Source organism: Liolophura sinensis, chromosome 1 (assembly GCF_032854445.1).
Source record: "Liolophura sinensis isolate JHLJ2023 chromosome 1, CUHK_Ljap_v2, whole genome shotgun sequence".
Lineage (NCBI taxonomy): Eukaryota > Metazoa > Mollusca > Polyplacophora > Chitonida > Chitonidae > Liolophura > Liolophura sinensis.
Genome location: NC_088295.1, coordinates 2,702,084 through 2,722,487, shown reverse-complemented (window position 1 = coordinate 2,722,487; position 20,404 = coordinate 2,702,084). Strand labels below are relative to the sequence as shown.

At 40.1% G+C, this 20,404-nt stretch overlaps 2 protein-coding genes across 4 annotated transcripts in view; one reads left to right on the top strand and one right to left on the bottom strand.

Annotated features, from left to right (window-relative positions):
* Nucleotides 1-909, bottom strand: part of LOC135477014 (katanin-interacting protein-like) — a 56,344-nt gene extending 55,435 nt beyond the window's left edge. For all 3 annotated transcript variants that reach the window (XM_064757165.1, XM_064757180.1, XM_064757173.1), the window contains exon 1: nucleotides 744-909. In XM_064757165.1, the coding sequence (XP_064613235.1) occupies nucleotides 744-783 (40 nt within the window). In that variant the 5' untranslated portion in view covers nucleotides 784-909. The remainder of the gene's footprint in view (nucleotides 1-743) is intronic.
* Nucleotides 910-951: 42 nt separating this feature from the next.
* On the top strand, nucleotides 952-20,404 carry LOC135472386 (tRNA-splicing endonuclease subunit Sen54-like). Its single transcript, XM_064751866.1, has 11 exons — nucleotides 952-1,118; nucleotides 5,396-5,557; nucleotides 6,314-6,377; nucleotides 6,671-6,754; nucleotides 9,055-9,203; nucleotides 9,468-10,195; nucleotides 10,530-10,587; nucleotides 11,492-11,602; nucleotides 11,976-12,070; nucleotides 18,166-18,318; nucleotides 19,542-20,404. The coding sequence occupies exons 1-11, from the start codon at nucleotides 1,045-1,047 to the stop codon at nucleotides 19,742-19,744; spliced, it is 1,881 nt and encodes a 626-aa protein (XP_064607936.1). The 5' UTR covers nucleotides 952-1,044; the 3' UTR covers nucleotides 19,745-20,404.

The following is a 20,404-nucleotide window of genomic DNA, read 5'->3' as shown; positions in this document are numbered from 1 at the left end:
GGGAGCATTTGATTATGTATGTCCACATTCGGTTTTTTGCTTTTCATACTATATATTTATCAGCTGAGGGAAGGTAAGGGGAATGCTTTTCAGATATCAAAGAGTCTTGGAACAGCGTGAAAATGTTAATCACTGTGTCCAAGAACAAGTTGGAGATTTCACTGTTTTAATACATCAACTTGAAACAGCATCGCTTCGGCCTGACAGGGTTATAATTTCTGACAGGGATCATTGCCTTTTTTATTGCTCACATTTATGATGGTTGTGGCGATATTCTGGCACGTGCTGTAGTAGTCGAGAGGAATGCATTTTTTGCCCAGCTATTCTGTAAGATGGCCCGCATCTGTCTGGCGGTATAGAACCCTAAGCATAGTAAAGAATTAATTCAACAGGGCGGGTAGATTAGTAATAGACTGTTTTCCGACATTTTACGATGCTTCCTACCAGGATAAATGGAATTCAGCAATAACCATGCGAGCGCCTGTACAAACATAAAAAGCGAAAAATAGTCATCCACAGCTACCTAAAATATAAGACACAGTCATAGTGTCCAGGACTAGATTTCGCCATCCCAGTATCGTCTAAAGACTGATAGACGCAGAGCAATATCCAGATCTAGCTACGAGCATGCTATTATTTGTCACAAAATGTATTCGTAAAAACTTGGTAAACACAGGACTGAAGTGTGAACAATGTTGTGGTTGTTGTTGTTTCCTTGAGGTCTAACAGAAAAGTATACGTACAGCTCATTCTAGTTGCCCCACTGCCTATTTTCAACACCATGCAATCACAGATTCCAAACGACTTTCATTTCTGGGAACTTTCACACACAATCTCTGATAAAAATCAGCATTCTGTGGTAGGTGACAACCACTTTCTGACCGATCAGTTTACATTGACATTCCGATAGTTCTCTGTTCCGGTGATGATGCGCATGTGCGTAACGTGAGATATCAGTGAATGCGCTAATCTAGTTCTGAGACAAAATGCTAATATTTATCTAAAATAAGCTTGTCATTAGCGTTTCATTGTTTTCGTTCAAACATGGATGTGTCAACAGATTCACTGTCACCAGGCAGCGAAGAAGGCAATGGTGTACTCAATGAGAACTTGTTAAGGTTCGTATCGGAAACTGGTGATCTAATAAAGTACTGTCAGTGTAATGGTTCATTTTGAACTATTTGTGAAAGCAGCGTTTATTATGTGTCACAAAACTTTGGGAACACAAAAAGCCTGTCAGTTTTTAAACAAATGCTGTCTAAATACGCCACACCTCTGTTTGCCGTAAATTACAAGTTATATGTTAACAGTAATACCATTTTAGCTGCCCTCAGTCTGTTTATCATAACAAAAGTTGACACAAATGACCTGTTTTCAGCTTGGGTGTACAAGTGCTGTGTATCATGTAATTCTTGTCAAGGATGCTATATTTTCCAAGACCTGGACTATTTAGAGCAGTTATTGTCTCTCTGTTAGTGTAGTTGTCCTCAATTTGTATGACAGATACGTTGCCCAAAAACCAGGTAGCCTAGTAAATTGATTATGTCTGAAATTTTATTGTACATACAGAATTTGAGCCCATACCTTCAGGTTACAGAGTACATTTTTTCGATGTCCAGTTTGTACCTATAAGCAGTTACTCAGATACCTGTAATGATAATAGTACTTTGGATTTTAGGCAGGTCACCGGGGATGGACTCACACCTCATACACGGAAGTGATCGCAACCATTTGCCGATGGTTTGCAATTATGGTATGCTCAGCACTTGTGTATACGGTGTCTACATCTCATGTCACAGACACATTACGAGGATCGATTCACCGAAATATGGTTTGGTTAATCAGATACGTGACACACAGATACGTTTCTATAGATTGTCGCGTCCTAACGTTGAAGGGAGTTGTGATATCAATCCATGTAATCTTGCAATAAAAATGCTTGCATTGTTGGAATATAGCATAAGAACACAAGATATTTCATAAAGAATACAAAATGTAGTCATATTTTAGGAAATCAGGAAATGATAAAATGAAGTAATATGTTACTTGTGTCTCCACACATGTTGTGCTTTGCGAAAACCTGGTAACGTATTTCTTGTTAATCTTGGTAACATATCTGTTGGGTTACAGTTTCCTAGCAAAATAGGAAGTACACGTTACATGTTCCGTCGCGGCGTATATTTTGCTTGCAGTCCTTTTCAGGCTACTAAGGAAGGCAGTTTTAAAATATTTAGGTTCACTATGGCCATTCTTAACTTTAGAAAGAATCTCAGCACCAGACCAAGTACAGAGTCCGTGCTGCACTATCCAAAAGAAACTGAAAGATCTTTGCAAAAAAAAACCAAAGGCTATTGTCTTAGCACCTAAAAAAGGCCGTGGTAAAGCGCAACATGCAGAACCTCTAACAGAATCTGCACAATCCCTGGTTTGACAGCCTAATGATGTCAGCAGCTCAGTCGTCTCAGTCTAACTACCATGTAAGATTGCGCGTCAGAAGATCAAGGTGCTTAGAAAGGCCAGAGGGGAGATCCAAAAGGTGAATACTAAGTTGAGAACTGAAACTAAAAATGCCTGACGTTTTCAAGATCGTTTCGAGAAACTGTCTACTCAAATACAGGTCAACCGTCAAATACGGCTAAAGTCATGAATCTGAGGCCAAAATCCAAAACTGTTCATGATCAGAGAAATGATGGCGTTAATCCACGTGGCATGCCTTGTTCCATGATGAAAGGACTTCAACTAGGAAACGCTGTTTTGTCTGAGACTCGTTCATCTTTCAGATATAATACATCCCAGAAACATCCTATAATTAATGGAGTTAACACCGGTAGTATTATCCAGAAATGCTGCTTTATGTCTCTTTTCAATGAAGAAGCTGGGGTTTCTCGTTTCTGTTGTGTTCACGGTTCATCAAAAACGTTGACAACAATGAAATGCAACAGACAATCCAATGTAAAATTATAGTTGATATGCGGCTTTATATGACATTGATTGGTATATTGGGGAAAGTAATAGAGGTTGATGTCAGTGATCGTGATACCTTGGTGTCTTGTCCAGGCATATAATGTGAGGTAAACTCCATCTAAAGTTGCCTTCACGACCAGATGAAATCTGGGTTTTCTTCAGTGAAATGCTAACCCCAATCATGGATCCTGTAGGTATAGGACATTCACAGCAGTACTGCTCCCTACCAGATGTTGAAACTGTCATACAGGTTATGCTTGAAATACAGCTGCTACACTAAGGATCATGACTTAAATATAGATACGTTATCACCATCCTTGTTTTATTAACTTTTCACTTTATCGTTCTCTTTGTAAATGGCAAGTAAGGGCAGTTTTTTGTCATTCAGGTGATTAAGGCAATGTGTTTATGACAAGATCAGGACAAACAAGGCTGTAGTTGTGATTGACCAAATTTGGAACAGATACGTGTCATGTTAGCCAATAGTACAGGATGAGTGATGCACAGGTTGTCGAAAGCAGTGCTTTATTGAGCAACTGTCACACGAAATCACAACTTATCAGTTTATAATAAATACAGTGTATGTTTGGTTATATCATCACAGACAATAGTATGAAAGTAAAATGAATGTGTTTTGAACTTATGGTCATTGTTTATATAGTAAAATATGTGGTGTAGATACTTGTATGCCTGTCAAAAATACAATATGCAGGGCCGGCTCATGCACCCGTGGGATCTAACCAAAAACTGATATTGTATTTCACATTCAAGGTGTTTGTATTCACCTTTCTTTCATCTGCTTTGTCTTTGTGTTATTTTGAAAACTGACGTAGTAATGTATCTGTTAACATGGGGGAAATTGGATGAACTTCTTCCTGAATTATAGCTGAAAGTGCCTATTTCCGGGTGCAGCCATTTTGGCAACTTTTCCTTAATATATTAGTCTGTTGGAAAAGCACAGAATGAAACATTTTGAGCTTAAGTCTTAAGTAAAACATGCCCATAGAATTTTCCCACTTAATGGAGAACGAGTCTAATACACCTGGGCACAAAGCATTGAATTAGACAAATTGATGTTATATACTAATGATTGGGGATATTTAAGCTTCAAGCTGCTGTGGCGTGGTATTGTGACATCAGTTCATTGAGCAAACAGATTTTCAGAGTTAAAATCTGAGATGAGGCTTATTCACTGACAAAAGTATCAACCAACTCTTTACAACTGCCAAACTCTTTGGCTATTCTTTGCCTAGCTCAGTCCTGGCCTACAACTATAGTTACTACAACTGGTGATAGTAACAGAGGAGTAGATATGTGAATGTCTGTGAATTTTCCCATCAAGTTGCAAAGTGTTGATTAAAAACTCTTGACAAAAGCCGAGCATGTCATAGCCCTGGATGACTACGCTTCACTGGAGCTTCCATAGTCATGGGCTGTTTGCATTCACCTCTAACATGGAACTGTTGTAAATTTCAGAAAACAGTTAATTACTTACCTCCCCAGCCTGTCCGGTTATTCATTTACAATGCTTAGTGCCCCAGGGCATCTGACTGTTAAAATACCGAGCTTTCGATCATCTCAAAGGTAAAATATCCATCCATATTTCAGCAAGCTCAACCTGTCGCTTGATTCCAAATTGCCAAAATGGCAGCTGTTTCCCAGGCCTCGCAATTGCAAACGATGGACATTGACTGTGTCCCAGGAACCCGGCTGGCATATGTGATGGGCAACCATCTTTGTGAATTTCAAGTGAACGGAGAAGTTGAAATTGCTGAAATATGGATGAATATTTACCTTTGGGGTGATCAACCTCTCGGCATTGTTACAGTCAGGTGGGGCGCTAAGCATTGTAAAGAAATAACTGGACAGGCCGCGGATGTTAGTAATTGACTGTTTTCCGAAATTTTACGCTGCTTCATGTAGCGATGAATGGGAGCAATCCATGACTAAGCGAGCACCAGCAAAGCTTAGTCAGCCATTTCATTTGTTGCTACATGTACCTTTTGTCGCCAACACTTAAGTGTTTTGGTGAGAATTTGATCAAATTTAACAAGAAAGGATTTAAACGACCCCATAATATGGATGAATCAGTCAAAATCAAGCAAAACATATCACATGAAAAATGATAGTCTTTACATGAAATACAGTAATCCTGTTTTTCACAACCGTATGTCTTTATTGATTTTCCCATTTCCATTCATTTCTTCTAGAAATGCATATATATATATATTTTTTTTTTTGACCTCTCGCCGTATGTGGGAAGGTCTGTCAGCAACCTGGGAATGGTTGTGGGTTTCCTCCGGGCTCTGCCCGGTTTGCTCCCACCATAATGCTGGCCGCCATCGTATAAGTGAAATATTCTTGAGTACGGAGTAAAACACCAATCAAGTAAATAAATAAATAAATTTTTTTTTTTATTATTTGTCCTCAGTTCCAAGCAGTTGTTTGCACATAGAAAGCCCACTGAGAAATGCCTCCCCAAAAAAGGAGTGAAGGATTATTGCCCAGATGGATCTTGGCTGGATGGGCGTCGCAGGGAGCTGTTTTGGGAAGAGAGGAGAGCTCTGCTGGCAGAGCAACGAGTGGAGAAACTGTAAGGCTGGCTCCATCCAAGCCCACACGATCATACTTTTAGCCCCATCAAAGCCCTCATGATCATACTTTTAGCCTGGTCAAAGCCCACATGATCATCCTTTTAGCCCCAGAAAAGTGCCCATTATCATACTTTTAGCCCCAGAAAAGCGCACATTATCATGAGTATATCTCCAGAAAAGCCTGTATTATATACTTACATGTTTTATCTTCGACATTTTAGAGACAAGGGTCAGGAGAAAGCAACCAATGTTAAGTGGATATGCCTGTGTGTCCTTCAAAATTTGCAGGCCACTAGCTTTCGTAACCCAGGAGCTTCTGAGCAATGCGGTTGCTAAGAGGTCAAGTCCAACGCATGCTGGCTTCCTCTGCGGCCGTACGTGGGAAGGTCTGCCAGTGATAACTGTCTCCTATATCATATTTTCTATGTATATATACTGGTAGACTTTATGTTCTCTTTAAGCACAAAACAGTGTGAATAATACAAATATCTTTTCAATTATGAACACTGCTGTGAACTAGACACAGCTGAAGGCCTGACTGTTTCACAATCTAAGATTACAGCATTTGAGTTTTATTTTAAAATAACAAAGAAAACAGTTTTGAAAATAATTACAGAAGGATTTTGACCGCGATAGCTACGGCCATTGAGATGCCTATGACTGTAAGATATAATAGAAGTAATGCTTTTCCTTTTCAGTGTCATATGATTGAGATAAGTTAGGGGCACATCTAAGTATAGTCTTGCCTGTTTCAGTGGCAGCCTTGTTAGAGGACAGTGGAACCCAGATAAGGACCTCGTTGAGCTGGAGAAAGAATTGGTAAGTTGAGGGCCTAACAAACCATTCACATTCCAAATCTGCTAAGTTCGCTTGGCTGATTTGGCAGGGTATTGTTCACCAAAACTACTTTTCAAATGTTCCAAATCTTAACTGAGACAGCTACGGCGTACAGAGTGGTGTTACAGTGTGTTGAAGACAACTTATTCTGGTGAAATCATAGATACATGTACATGTAAGAAAGTAGGGAAAATAATGAGACATCCAGATTTCAGTGTCTTGCAAAATCTATGCCTGTTGGTATTTGTGTATGTAATGGCTTTGTATTCATGCAGGGTAAATTTTGGGCTTACATGGGCTTTGTGAATCAGCAGAGAAAATGGCTGTACCCAGAGGAAGCCCTCTTCCTGATGGAAACGGTGAGTCGAGAGCAGTGAAACCCAGTTTGATGTGGGCATAAGTATAAATGTGCGGAATGGATCAGATGTTGATGTCAAATACTAAATGTACAGAACGGATCAGATGGTAAACAGACAAATACTAAATGTGCAGAATGGATCAGATGGTAAACAGACAAATCACAATGTGCAGAACGGATCAGATGTTGATGTCAAATACTAAATGTACAGAACGGATCAGATTGTAAACAGACAAATACACAATGTGCAGAACGGATCAGGTGGTAAACAGACAAATACACAATGTGCAGAACGGATCAGATGGTAAACAGACAAATACTAAATGTGCAGAACGGATCAGATGGTAATCAGACAAATACACAATGTGCAGAACGGATCAGGTGGTAAACAGACAAATATACAATGTGCAGAACAGATCAGGTGGTAAACAGACAAATACGCAATGTGCAGAACAGATCAGATGGTAAACAGACAAATACACAATGTGCAGAACGGATCAGATGGTAAACAGACAAACACTAAATGTACAGAACGGATCAGATGGTAAACAGACAAATACACAATGTGCAGAACGGATCAGGTGGTAAACAGACAAATACTAAATGTACAGAATGGATCAGATGGTAAACAGACAAATACTAAATGTGCAGAACAGATCAGATGGTAAACAGACAAATACACAATGTACAGAACGGATCAGATTTTAAACAGACAAATACACAATGTGCAGAATGGATCAGATGGTAAACAGACAAATACTAAATGTACAGAACGGATCAGGTGGTAAACAGACAAATATACAATGTGCAGAACAGATCAGATGGTAATCAGACAAATACTAAATGTACAGAATGGATCAGATGGTAAACAGACAAATACTAAATGTACAGAACAGATCAGATGGTAAACAAACAGATACTAAATGTGCAGAACCGATCAGATGGCAAACAGACAAATACACGTCAAGTTAGGTCTAAGTTATGTGTGCAACACTGAAGACTTCCCTAGGTTAGTTTTAGGTTTTTTCAGCATCTTCAGTTGACTTCCCATCACCTGCAGTTGCCATCCCAGCACATACAGTTGCCTTCCTGGCATATGCAGTTGCCTTCCCATCACATATAGTTGCCATCCCAGCACATACAGTTGCATTCCCAGCATATGCAGTTGCCTTCCTTTCACATATAGCTGCCTTCCCATCACATATAGTTGCCTTTGCAGCACATACATTTGCCTTCTTAGCACATATAGTTGCCTTCCCAGCACATTTAGTTGCCTTCCCAGCACATTCAGTTGCCTTCTCAGCATATATAGTTGACTTAGCAGAACATACAGTTGCTTTCCCAGAACATACAGTTGCCATCCCAGCACATACAGTTGCCTTTCCAGCACATATAGTTTACTTCCCAGCACATAAAGTTGCCTTCCCAGCACATACAGTTGATTTCCCAGCACATACAGTTGCTTTTCCTGCACATACAGTTGACTTCCCAGCACATACATTTGCCTTCTTAGCACATACAGTTGCCTTTCCAGCACATTTAGTTGCCTTCCCAGCACATTCAGTTGCCTTCTCAGCATATATAGTTGACTTAGCAGAACATACAGTTGCTTTTCCTGCACATACAGTTGCCTTCACAGCACATGCAGTTGCCATTCACAGTTGACTTCCCAGCACATACATTTGACTTCCCAGCACATTCAGTTGCCTTCACAGCACATGCAGTTGCCATTCCAGTGCACACAGTTGACTTCCCAGCACATACAGTTGCCTTCCCAGTACATACAGTTGCCTTCCCAGCACATACAGTTGCCTTCTCAGCACATACAGTTGCCTTCTCAGCACATACAATTGCTTTTCCAGCACATAGTTGCCATCCCAGCAGATACAGTTGCCATCCCAACACATACAGTTGCCTTCCCAGTACATACAGTTGCCTTCTCAGCACATACAGTTGCCTTCTCAGCACATACAGTTCCTTTTCCAGCACATACAATTGCTTTTCCAGCACATAGTTGCCATCCCAGCAGATACAGTTGCCATCCCAGCACATACAGTTGCCATCCCAGCGCATACAGTTACCTTCCTAGCACACACAAGTTGCCTTCCCAGCACATACAGTGGAGCCTCCATGGTCAAAGTGATATCACGCCAGGAGACTCTCACCAATTCAGTCGCCCTGGGCTAATCATGGGTTAATATCATCATTTTAGGTGAACCATAGAAAATCTATAACTGCTAGACCTACATTTAGTGAATGTGGGATTCAGTTTTGGGTGAGCATTATGGTTGATGTTGACAGAACGTTCTGGAGGTTTGGTACAGAGGTGTTCCGGTGAGCATTCAGCAGGCGTATTCGTGTTTCCTGGGAAGGGCCATCACATTGGACGAGTACCAGGTGTATGCGCACTTACGACGCTTGGGATTTGTTGTCATTCGCCACTTAGGACAGTAAGAGCATTCTGTATATACATACTGTAAATCACTTATAATTTAGTAGATTTTTTTTATCAACCAACTACCCAGCCTTTTGAGATGAATGTATGAGAGATCACTTAAGAAACGATAAGAGACTAGTTCATGCTAATCAATTGGGTAATGTAGGTGGTTAATTACTGTTTCAAATTCAGGCATTTATACATGTAAATGTTTTGATAGGGGTGTGATATTGGTGATGCTGTGTCTAAGCCAAACGTTCATTCGTTCATTCGCTAGGTATGGAGCAACAAGATATGAAAGACAGATTCGTCTTGATCAGCACACAAGAAAAACAAAACGTAAACGAAAATTGGAAGGAAAAGGTTGTGAAAATGACGGTGTTGAAGATAATAAGAGTTTATTACCTAAGGTGACCAGAAAGGATTCAACGAACCCCAGCAGTGTCAATCCACACACAGCAACAAACAAGGAGACAGAGTTTTTGACAACACCTGCAAATAGCACCGCTCATGAAACTAAGAAGTTGTGTACTGATGAAAAGATGATGGACAGTGAAGAGCCTCTGTCAACATGGAATCTGCCAAAGACCAACAGTCGCATCACACCTTGTTTTGTAGACTTTTCAGACATTGAACTACCGTCTGTATGTGGTAAAAACAAGGTTGTCTGGAAATCACCATCGCCAAATCTGTTACCTACAAATGTGGTGTACCCCAGTGATAGACATGTCAGTATTTCACAATTCCCAATTAACCTCGCAAAGGAGAAGAAATCCATGTTACATCTAGAAGACTCAGAAAATGAAGTCAACCTTGAATTTTCATTCCCACACTTCATGTTGAAATCTGCATATAAAGGAATCAAGGCCAAAAATTGGCACGAGTATAAATTAGCAAAACAGTTAAAAGATCAAAAGTTGAATTGCCCAGAGAATTCCCCAGTAGCACACCTCTGGACCAGGGAGATAACTCCTCTCATTAGACCTCAAGATGCGTCGTGCACAGGTAACATTTGCTGATTAAATGTCCCAGTGCTGAAATGAATTTGCTGTTTAGCCGTGACTTGTTTAACACTCTTGTCGCAAGTAAAAAATTCTTTAGCAGTAACATATTGGTCTAGGTCATGCTTTTATATTAATGCTGGCTATAATTGTGAATTTGGAGCGAATGTGTAGAAAAGTCTGAATAAATGTAGGTTAAGTGTCCTGCGTGAAAATCAGTCTGTTCTGAATACACGTAGGTTAAGTGTCCTGCATAAGTGTCAGTCTAGAATATCCCGATAATCACTATGTTAGCTACATGTATGATGTACATTGCCTGTATATTATCCTTGTTCCAGCAAACATCCAGCAGAGACTTCGTGTCATCAAGGAGTTTGATGTGCAGGCAGTTAAAAGGTGAGCATGCAGTAATAAGAAGCCTCTATCATTCACTTCAGGGTAACAGTTTGTATTTGTGCTTACTTGTACATGTGTATGCTACAGTACATCATGCTTGAACACAAAAATGGGTATTAGTACCTGTGACCTTAATCTCTCATCATCGTATTCACAGCACTGTGCAGGTAGATTCCTAGGTCAAGGTCACCTTTGATGTCTGTCACCGAACACATATACTGTAAGTCTTTCACTGAAATTTAAGCACACAATTATTATCAAAATGATGCTAGAATGACATGTTTAAGACACTAAAGATGCCATTGTTTTCTCAGAAGGTTTCAAAATATTGGTGACAGATGAAAAGAGTGAAGAATTAGGGTATAAAGTACCTGTGACCTTGAGATCCCATATTCTTGTTTACAGCACAACACACGTAGATTCTTCTATCAAGGTCGCCTTTGATGTCAATCCCCAAATACATGTACATCAGGCTTGACCACAAAAGTGTGTATTAGTGTGATGTTGATTTCCCATCTTCATGTTTAAAGCACAACTCGTGTAGATTCTTCTATCAAGGTCACCTTTGATGTCAATCCCCAAATACATGTATACCAGGTTTGACCAGAAAAGTATGTATTAGTGTGACCTTGAAATCCCATCTTCATGTTTACAGCACAGCACAGGTAGATTCCTCTATCAAGGTCACTTTTGATGTCAATCCCCAAATACATGTACATCAGGTTTGACCAGAAAAGTGTGTATTAGTGTGATGTTGATTTCCCATCTTCGTGTTTACAGCACAACTCAGGTAGATTCCTCTACCAATGTCACCTTTGATGTCAATCCCCAAATACATGTACATCAGACTTGACCAGAAAGAGGGTATTAGTGTGATGTTGATTTCCCATCTTCATGTTTACAGCACAACACAGGTAGATTCCTCTCTCAAGGTCGCCTTTGATGTCTATTACCCAGACTCCAAGTTTAAGAAGTCCACACCAGGTATACCTCACTGCAGAATTCATGTACAGAAGTAAGTGCTAAGGAGAAGTGAAACGTTGACAGGAATTTCTCTAGAATTCACACTTTCTAATCAGATATACCTGTGATACGTTAAATATTTTATGAAATATCAAACTGTTGTAGAGTTACATGTATATTTAGTGTTCAAGATTTTCATTATTCAAGAATACATTTAAGAAAGGAAGAACTAAATGCTTATTGCACTTCCTTAGAAAGTGAGCTTGCTTTAGCCAAGACTATTTTCCTTCCAAAATCTTTGACTGAGATGGGATTTGTTGAAGCTGCAACTGCATGAATATTGTGTATAATTTCTGACGTTTAACCAAGCAGTCACATCTATTTAGTGAATCAGTCAATAAACTCACACTCTTACTCTATTACAGACAGAGTGACCCACCCCCAACACTGTCACAGATTACAGAGGTTGCTACCAGGTTAAATGATGATGTCTCTTTACTCTGCGCTGTGGTTGATTCAGGTGACATAGCCCTGTATACCTTCAGTCCAGTCTGTCTACCTGTAGATATCAGTATGGGGTAGATCACAGACGAGGATCTTTACTGTGTGCTGTGGTTGATTCAGGTGACATAGCCCTGTATACCTTCAGTCCAGTCTGTCTACCGGTGGATAGTAGTATGGGGTAGATCACAGAGGAAGATGTCTCTTTACTCTGTGCTGTGGTTGGTTTAGATGACATAGCCCTGTATACCTTCAGTCCAGTCTGTCTACCTGTAGATATCAGTATGGGGTAGATCACAGACGAGGATCTTTACTGTGTGCTGTGGTTGATTCAGGTGACATAGCCCTGTATACCTTCAGTCCAGTCTGTCTACCGGTGGATAGTAGTATGGGGTAGATCACAGAGGAAGATGTCTCTTTACTCTGTGCTGTGGTTGGTTTAGATGACATAGCCCTGTATACCTTCAGTCCAGTCTGTCTACCTGTGGATATCAGTATGGGGTAGATCACAGACGAGGATGTCTCTTCACTCTGTGCCATGGTTGATTCAGGTGACATAGCCCTGTATACCTTCAGTCCAGTCTGTCTACCTGTGGATATCAGTATGGGGTAGATCACAGACGAGGATGTCTCTTCACTCTGTGCCATGGTTGATTCAGGTGACATAGCCCTATATACCTTCAGTCCAGTCTGTCTACCTGTAGATATCAGTATGGGGTAGATCACAGACGAGGATGTCTCTTTACTCTGTGCTGTGGTTGATTCAGGTGACATAGCCCTGTATACCTTCAGTGCAGCTTAGGATGTTATGGTGTAAGTTGCATTTAAGACCTGTTTATGATGATGATTGACAGAAATAGAGTTTAATTTATTTAATATTTTTAATAGTGTCTTCAGTAAAATAAGTGCCGATTTAAATGATTTAATTTGGCGATATTGTTGTTAACTTTGTGAGCCGAATTGTGTGAGCATTCTCCCAGTCAGCAGAGAACATTTTTGTTGATGGCCCAGTGTCTTCTGCAGAGAACATGTTTGTAGGCTGGCCCAGTGTCTTCTGCAGGTATTGGGTTGGGTTGATTGCATATCAAAATAAAGCAACCTAAAAGTTACAAACTTGTCTTTGGATGTATGTTTGGTCTGGAGCTAGAAATTTTTTCTTTTATGAGTAAGGGAACACCAATTTTGATTTGTGATTCATGTGTTAGCTAACACAGAAATATCTAAAGCCTGAATAAAATAAAAAAACATTTTTTTGGTTTCCTGTTTTGAATGGTTTTCTTCAAGTAAACATGACTTTAAGAGGCAAAATTGCTGAGACTTTTTCAATATTTGGGAAAAGTTAAAAACTTCATTTGTTCTGTTTTTTTTTACATTTATACCCTCCTGCTTTCTGAGGCATTCTGTCTGTGAAATATGATTAGTTGTGGCCTTGGTGCCGCCGAAGTCTTACAGGATGGTCATATTTGCTAATTCTTTCACTTTTGATCAGTCTGAAAATAGTTCAGAAACAAAGATACGCTATAATCGCGAAAATTTATCAGTAGGAAACCTATTTGCCGCGAGCGGCAAGGTCGATCTGCGCCTGGCATTATGCTCAACATCGGGCTATTATTTTTCGAGTCTCCACTGTTCTGTAAGTGCTCGTATGCCGTTCAGGAGCTAATGTCTCCACTGTTCTGTAAGCGCCCTGGTCGACAGTGCGACAACATTCAGGAACTAATGTCTCCATTGTTGTGTAAGTGCCTTGGTCGACAGTGCGACACCGTTTAGGAGCTAATGTCTCCACTGTTGTGTAAGTGCCTTTGTGGACAGCGATCATTTGCCGTTTTTCCTCTGTTGTGTAAGTACCTTGGTCAACAGCGCTCTTTTGCCGTTATGGAGCTAATGCCGCCATTGTTCTATAAGTGCCTTGGTCGACAGCGTTCTTATGCTGTTCAGGAACTCTTGTCTCCTCTGTTCTTTAAGTGCCTTGGTCGACTGCGCTCGTATGCCGTTCAGGAGCTAATGTCTCCATTGTTCTATAAGTGCCTTGGTCGACGTATGCCGTTTAATAGTTAATATCTCTATTGTTCCATAAGTACCTTGGTCGACAGGGCTTGTATACAGTGCAGGAGCCAATGTTTCCTCTCTTCTCTAAGTACTTTGGTCGACAGCACTCGTATACAGTTCAGTTCAGCCAATGTTTCCTCACTTCTCTAAGTACTTTGGTCGACAGCACTCGTATACAGTTCAGTTCAGCCAATGTTTCCTCACTTCTCTAAGTACTTTGGTCGACAGCACTCGTATACAGTTCAGTTCAGCCAATGTTTCCTCAGTTCTCTAAGTACCCTGATCGGCCGCTCTCGTATACAGTTCAGGAGCCAATGTTTCCTCAGTTCTCTAAGTACCTTTGTCGACAGCACTCATATATAGTTCAGTTCAGCCAATGTTTCCTCAGTTCTCTAAGTACTTTGGTCGACAGCACTCGTATACAGTTCAGTTCAGCCAATGTTTCCTCACTTCTCTAAGTACTTTGGTCGACAGCACTCGTATACAGTTCAGTTCAGCCAATGTTTCCATAGTTCTCTAAGTACCCTGATCGACAGCGCTCATACGCCGTTTATGAGCTGCCCCTTGGTGTTATTTGGAAATCAGTCCTCATCCACCTTTTTAAATCTAAAAATATAGCATGCTTAGCGGGTAAAAGGTTGTTCTGTTTCATGGTTTGTTCCTAGGTGGCACAGCAGTTTTATACAGCATGAAAATGACCGCCATTCTAAAATAGTCAATGATCTCGTTTTTAGTCATTTTAGTGACTTTTAGTCACTTATACTTTTAATATCCTTTTGAGTGAGGCCTTATCCAGACGTTCTCGCATTTTTTTTTGTCCTCAAAGTTGTTAACTATCGACCTCTGCTACTAATTTCACCTGGCTTTTGAACCATCATTCACTTTCAGACTTTCAAGTCTTTTCACACAGTACTAGTTTACTGAATTCTGTAGCTGACTTCAACGTTATGAATTTATCACTGATTGCTACTTTGAACAACGACTCTTTTTGCTTCGAAACTGAATACTACATGCAGATACTAGGTACTGCCAAATAAACAAAGTGCACCATTGATACAGAACGTTGGCCACTGTGTTTCTTGAAATTAATCTGTGTGAAACTATTTCTTCGACATATGGAATTGATTATGTTAAGATTGTATTTAGATGACTGTTTTGGTTTTAAGCCATAAAAAACGGTGTAGATTTCTCCTTTGTGTGGTATGATCTGTGTATCGTCGAGTAATATTGCGACCTGGACAACGAACAGTAGCACGTGTGTTGTTGGTTGTATTTATTAGTCTCCTGCCGGTATACCTATGGGGGAAGGGAGAACTTGAGGTTTACATTCCGCCTGTTAGTCCGTGACCTGCTTTCTGGACTTTCTGTAGGGTTCATCATATCAAATTGAAGCTTAGTATACATGACTTCCCAATTAAAAGTTGCAAATCTGGCTCCAGTGTGGGAACCCTACGCCCAATTTGGATTTCCAAATTTTAGCTCACCTGTAGGTCTACATTAGTTTATGTCGTACCCAAGTGACGGTGTCCGTGTCCAATTGCAGGGAGGGGAATATTAAACATGGTGCGGGTGGTATCCGAAAATGGTGGTTTCTCAAAAAGTGTTGCATGTACTGAGATCGGGGTTTACTCACATGTAGAGCACAATGACACGAGTGCGATATTCCATCGTTGATTGGGTGTGCATATTAAATACCGCAAATTACTGAAATCCTGAATTCCTGTGTATTGAAACCACCGCTAAACAAAATGTTAGGGTTGGTATCTTAAAAATATTGTATGTATTGACTTGAAGTTTTACATGCATATATAACACAATGAGGTGATATTCCATCGGGCATATTAATTACTGTAAATGACCAAATTCACGATTTTAGTACGTTATGGCTTGAGCTGAAGTTTTGCATTCATGTGCCTCCTATACAGGCGAGCTGTTTGATACCGTTGCTACCATTTCTAATGTTGTCTGATGTCTTCTTTCTTTTTCTTAGTTTCTTGTACAATTGCCCTACAAGATTAGGAGGCTCTGGGCCGGCCGATATGGCCCACATGACAATACACGACTGCTCTTATTTTTTTTGACCCCTTGCACACAAACTTGTTCCTTTGCATCTTAAACCAAGGTTTTCCTTGAGTCAACCAAACAAATCCGCTTACTTGAGATACTCTACAAACGATGCCGTCTTCTGTCAGCTCCAGGGATGACGTCATGAAACTTTTCCTAATCAGAGGATAGAACAGATACCTGTGCCCCAGGTGACCTTAGAGTTATGTTCGGATTGCATGGAAAGTCGACTTAACTGTCCGTCGCGGCCTTGTGTCGTGGATTACGTAAAGCAGGAAAGTTGCGGGGAAAGCTCGGTTGAGGAAATCCCTGGGATCCCCATGCGTCGAACTAGCGTCAACATAACAGGGGTTTCCCCGGCTGTTACGTAACGGGTGAGCGTTAACGTAGGCCTATAAACTTCCTTTCTCTATGACTTCTTTCAGTGGAATTTACCAGCGGAGTTGGATATCATAACGAGGTTATACATGGATAACAGCTGCTATATTTCAGCATGAATACTAGTATCGTTATCAAACATAATGACTAACAAATAACAGCCATAGATATTAAAAGGAAAGTGAAAGTCTTGAGTATAGTACATAACCACCAAATACGTTAAGATGAAGTCAAGAGGTTGGTGCCATCCAGCGTGGAGTGAGAAGGATTATTGACAACATGTTAACAAACAGTCTTTTTGATTTTGGAATGGGAAGGTGGTGGTGTGCAGATCGACAATCACGACAAACCTTGATTAGGCAAAGTTCCTGGGCCTCGGAAGCCGCACGCCTCTGGATCGCGTGCAAGGATCAATGTATGGCCAATGCAGAGAATATTTTTGTACAATATTTAGCGTACATATTTAAGTGGCTTCTATCAGTCAGTTCAGATCTGATTTAATCTAGGAGACCATCCAAAGTCAAACTGGTGGGATGGGAGAAAAAAGACACGTGGGTCGGGGGAGAGTTAATGCCTCTATGTTCCCACCCTCAGCTTGAGACGCTATGTGCTAAGAAAACAATCATGACAAATGCCATATTTACATATGACGAAGGAAAGACTAGATTTTATAGTACACTGTACACACTGACTCGTGCCGATACACGCCAGGGTATGTATCCCTGGTATATGATATATCAATATGACTGCTTTAATTCTGTTCATAACGATATACAATTTGTGGCCCTTTGTGTAGGCCCTGTAGGCCTATGTAGGCCATGTGTGTAGGGTACATAATTACATGCAAGTAGTAATAGGCCTACATGGTTATAGTGTTGTTAATCTGTAGTAAACGGAAATGGTTAAACACAAGAGTGTGACAACTATGTTTTTGCAAAGTCGTTATGAGTACTGGTAAATAGGTCCACTGATTTACCTCCCTTGGCTTTGAATCATCAGCCAGGTATGTTGACCCAATTTACCTGAAGTGTAGGTGACGCGCTCACGTCGTGGATCGTTGCCGAGGACGAAAATTTGGGTGTGCCTGACTAAACTCTTATGAACTTTTGCTAGAAAGTCAAATGCAAAGAAATGTTGTTCGCATTTCCACATTCTGAAAGAAAAGGTATAAGACCTGTTTTTCCGGTAGATTAGGCACAGCTATCGTTCTCTGATTGACAATCCGTTTAGATAACATTTCGCGATCCGGATTTTCACTCTTGCCCAGGTGAACTATTTCAAAGGTGAAGCCATTTTGTTGGTGAAGTTTATCCTGTGTTGGAAGAAGCGTTTTCAGGATTTCTGACCGTGTGTAAATTTTCAAGCATGGGTCTCTCTCATTGGAGTGTAATATATAGCTGTGTCGCCTTCTTGGGGCTAGCAAACACAGGTAAGCGGAGTTACAAGTTGTATGTCTGTCCTCAGAAACCCCAGTTGGGGTTAACATTCCTTGAACAGTACACCGTGTATAGGCCTACAGTCCATATCACAGTATGATCAAGTACCAGCTAACCATGTTTTACTGGCATCATAAATATAGTCGCCGCTTTAGCCTTGTCATTTTAACTGTTATATCTATTTCAGCCTCTGCTCTGATGTGCTACCAGTGTAACTCTAGTTTGGACTATAACTGTCAAGAAATGTTCGACCATGACAGCGGTAACAACCCCCTAACGGCGTCTTACTGTGACCTGTATGAGGCAAAATATTGTATCAAAACGACGGGCATCTGGGGAGGTAAGCAAACAGCAGTAATGTATATATTTACATACATGATTCATGTGACAGAGAGAGATTTGTAAAGTTAAGGTCAGCTGTCAAGTGATAAAGTGACATGAGTTTATTCAATTTGTTTTTCACAACAAATATTTGAGAAGTGGATCAGCGTCCACCAGAGACAGCAACCTTGTCTGTACAAGAACTGGGAGGACTTACCTGCTGAAAATGTAATTGTAGGCCTACTTTATTTATTGATTCATTGATTAACCAGTGTACCGTATACAGAGCTTGCTCTATCCTATCTTGTACATGTAATTAAAAATTAGTATTGATGATGGTTGATGGAGATTCAGAAAACATTGTAGGGATACGAATGATACACTGAGAAGTTGGATTTCAAGTTTTATTACCTTGAGATTAAGAAAAACTGGCATATGTCTGGAGAGGTTTCCTTCAAATATTTCTATATTCTTATTCTTGTAATATTTTCATTCATACAAATTCAAATTTTGAATGAAAGTAGTTGGTTTCAGCATGAAGAAATGACAAATTTGTCGACATTTTGTGTACTTATCTGTCATTATTTTAATATGAAGCTTTCTGATGGTTGCCCCAAGTTACTATTAGGAAATGTTATTACTTTCTGATGGTTGCCACAAGTTACTAGTATGAAACGTTATTACTTTCTGATGGTTGCCACAAGTAACTAGTAGGAAATGTTATTACTTTCTGATGGTTGCCACAAGTTACTAGTATGAAACGTTATTACTTTCTGATGGTTGCCACAAGTAACTAGTAGCAAACGTTATTACTTTCTGATGGTTGCCACAAGTTACTAGTAGGAAATGTTATTACTTTCTGATGGTTGCCCCAAGTTACTAGTAGCAAACGTTATTACTTTCTGATGGTTGCCACAAGTTACTAGTATGAAATGTTATTACTTTCTGATGGTTGCCACAAGTAACTAGTAGGAAACGTTATTACTTTCTGATGGTTGCCACAAGTTACTAGTATGAAATGTTATTACTTTCTGATGGTTGCCACAAGTTACTAGTAGGAAATGTTATTACTTTCTGATGGTTGCCACAAGTTACTAGTAGGAAATTTTATTATTAGCCATGTAATCACCTTTTCTCTAGAACTACAGGGTCAAATTTAACCAAGTTAGTTGTGTGTTTTTTGTTTTTTTCTTTCTTAACAAAGCTTTTTTCTGATATTGATCATGTTGATTATGTTGACAGGTATTGTTGCCACACACCGTTTTTGCAGTGCCAAGGACATGGGAGACCAGTGTCAGTACATCATGTACCCCGACCATGACCGGATGTACCAGGCCTGTGTGTATACCTGCTGGCATGATGACTGTAACAGCTCACCTGGACTCTCTCACCTGAGCTGGCCTCTCCTCTTATTTACAGCCCTTACCTTATACATTATAAGATAGTCATTACTCTTCCATTATTAACAGATCACCTGATGCCATTGAGCTTTTCATCGTATTCATTGACTGCAGTGTTGGTTGTTGGCATTTTAAATACAATAAGTAAATAATTACGGTGTGGTGCTCTCAGTTAATTTTAAGTTTTACTTCCCAGTAAAATGAATTGACTCAGCCTTTCTTATATGCACTGGGTGAAGGTGGAAATGAAGTGCTAGGCTTTACACTGGTGACTAATTAAGTATGCACTTGTAAACCATTTCAAGAAGACCTAACCATTTTTCCTCTACATTTCTTACATGCTTCCTCCCCCTTCATATTCAAGCCTTGACCTCATTTTAAAAGATCAGTTTTGTTTTCAATTTTTAATTTCCTGTTTAAGGTTGTAAATGCATACATTTAGGTATTGTTACCACTCTCACAGAAAGATAATGTTACCACTCTCACAGAAAGGTATTGTTACAAGTCCCACGTGACACATTGGGAATTAGCTCTGTAGGGCTGTGATTAGGTATACTGTCACAACCAAGTTTTGTTCCATAAGCTGCTGGGCACCAAATAATTTGTCTGTCCATAGTCATAGTCATTTCAGCCATCCATTTCAGGTAGGTGTTCCCATCAGTCATCAAATCCACACAAGCATGAAACTAGTGGGGACTGGATAAA

Coding starts and splice junctions, on each gene's coding strand:
- LOC135472386 (XM_064751866.1), top strand. CDS start 1,045: ATGGATGTGTCAACAGATTCACTGTCACCAGGCAGCGAAGAAGGCAAT. Junction 5,558..6,313: donor GAGCAACGAGTGGAGAAACT/GTAAGGCTGGCT, acceptor TGCCTGTTTCAG/TGGCAGCCTTGTTAGAGGAC. Junction 11,603..11,975: donor TGCAGAATTCATGTACAGAA/GTAAGTGCTAAG, acceptor ACTCTATTACAG/ACAGAGTGACCCACCCCCAA.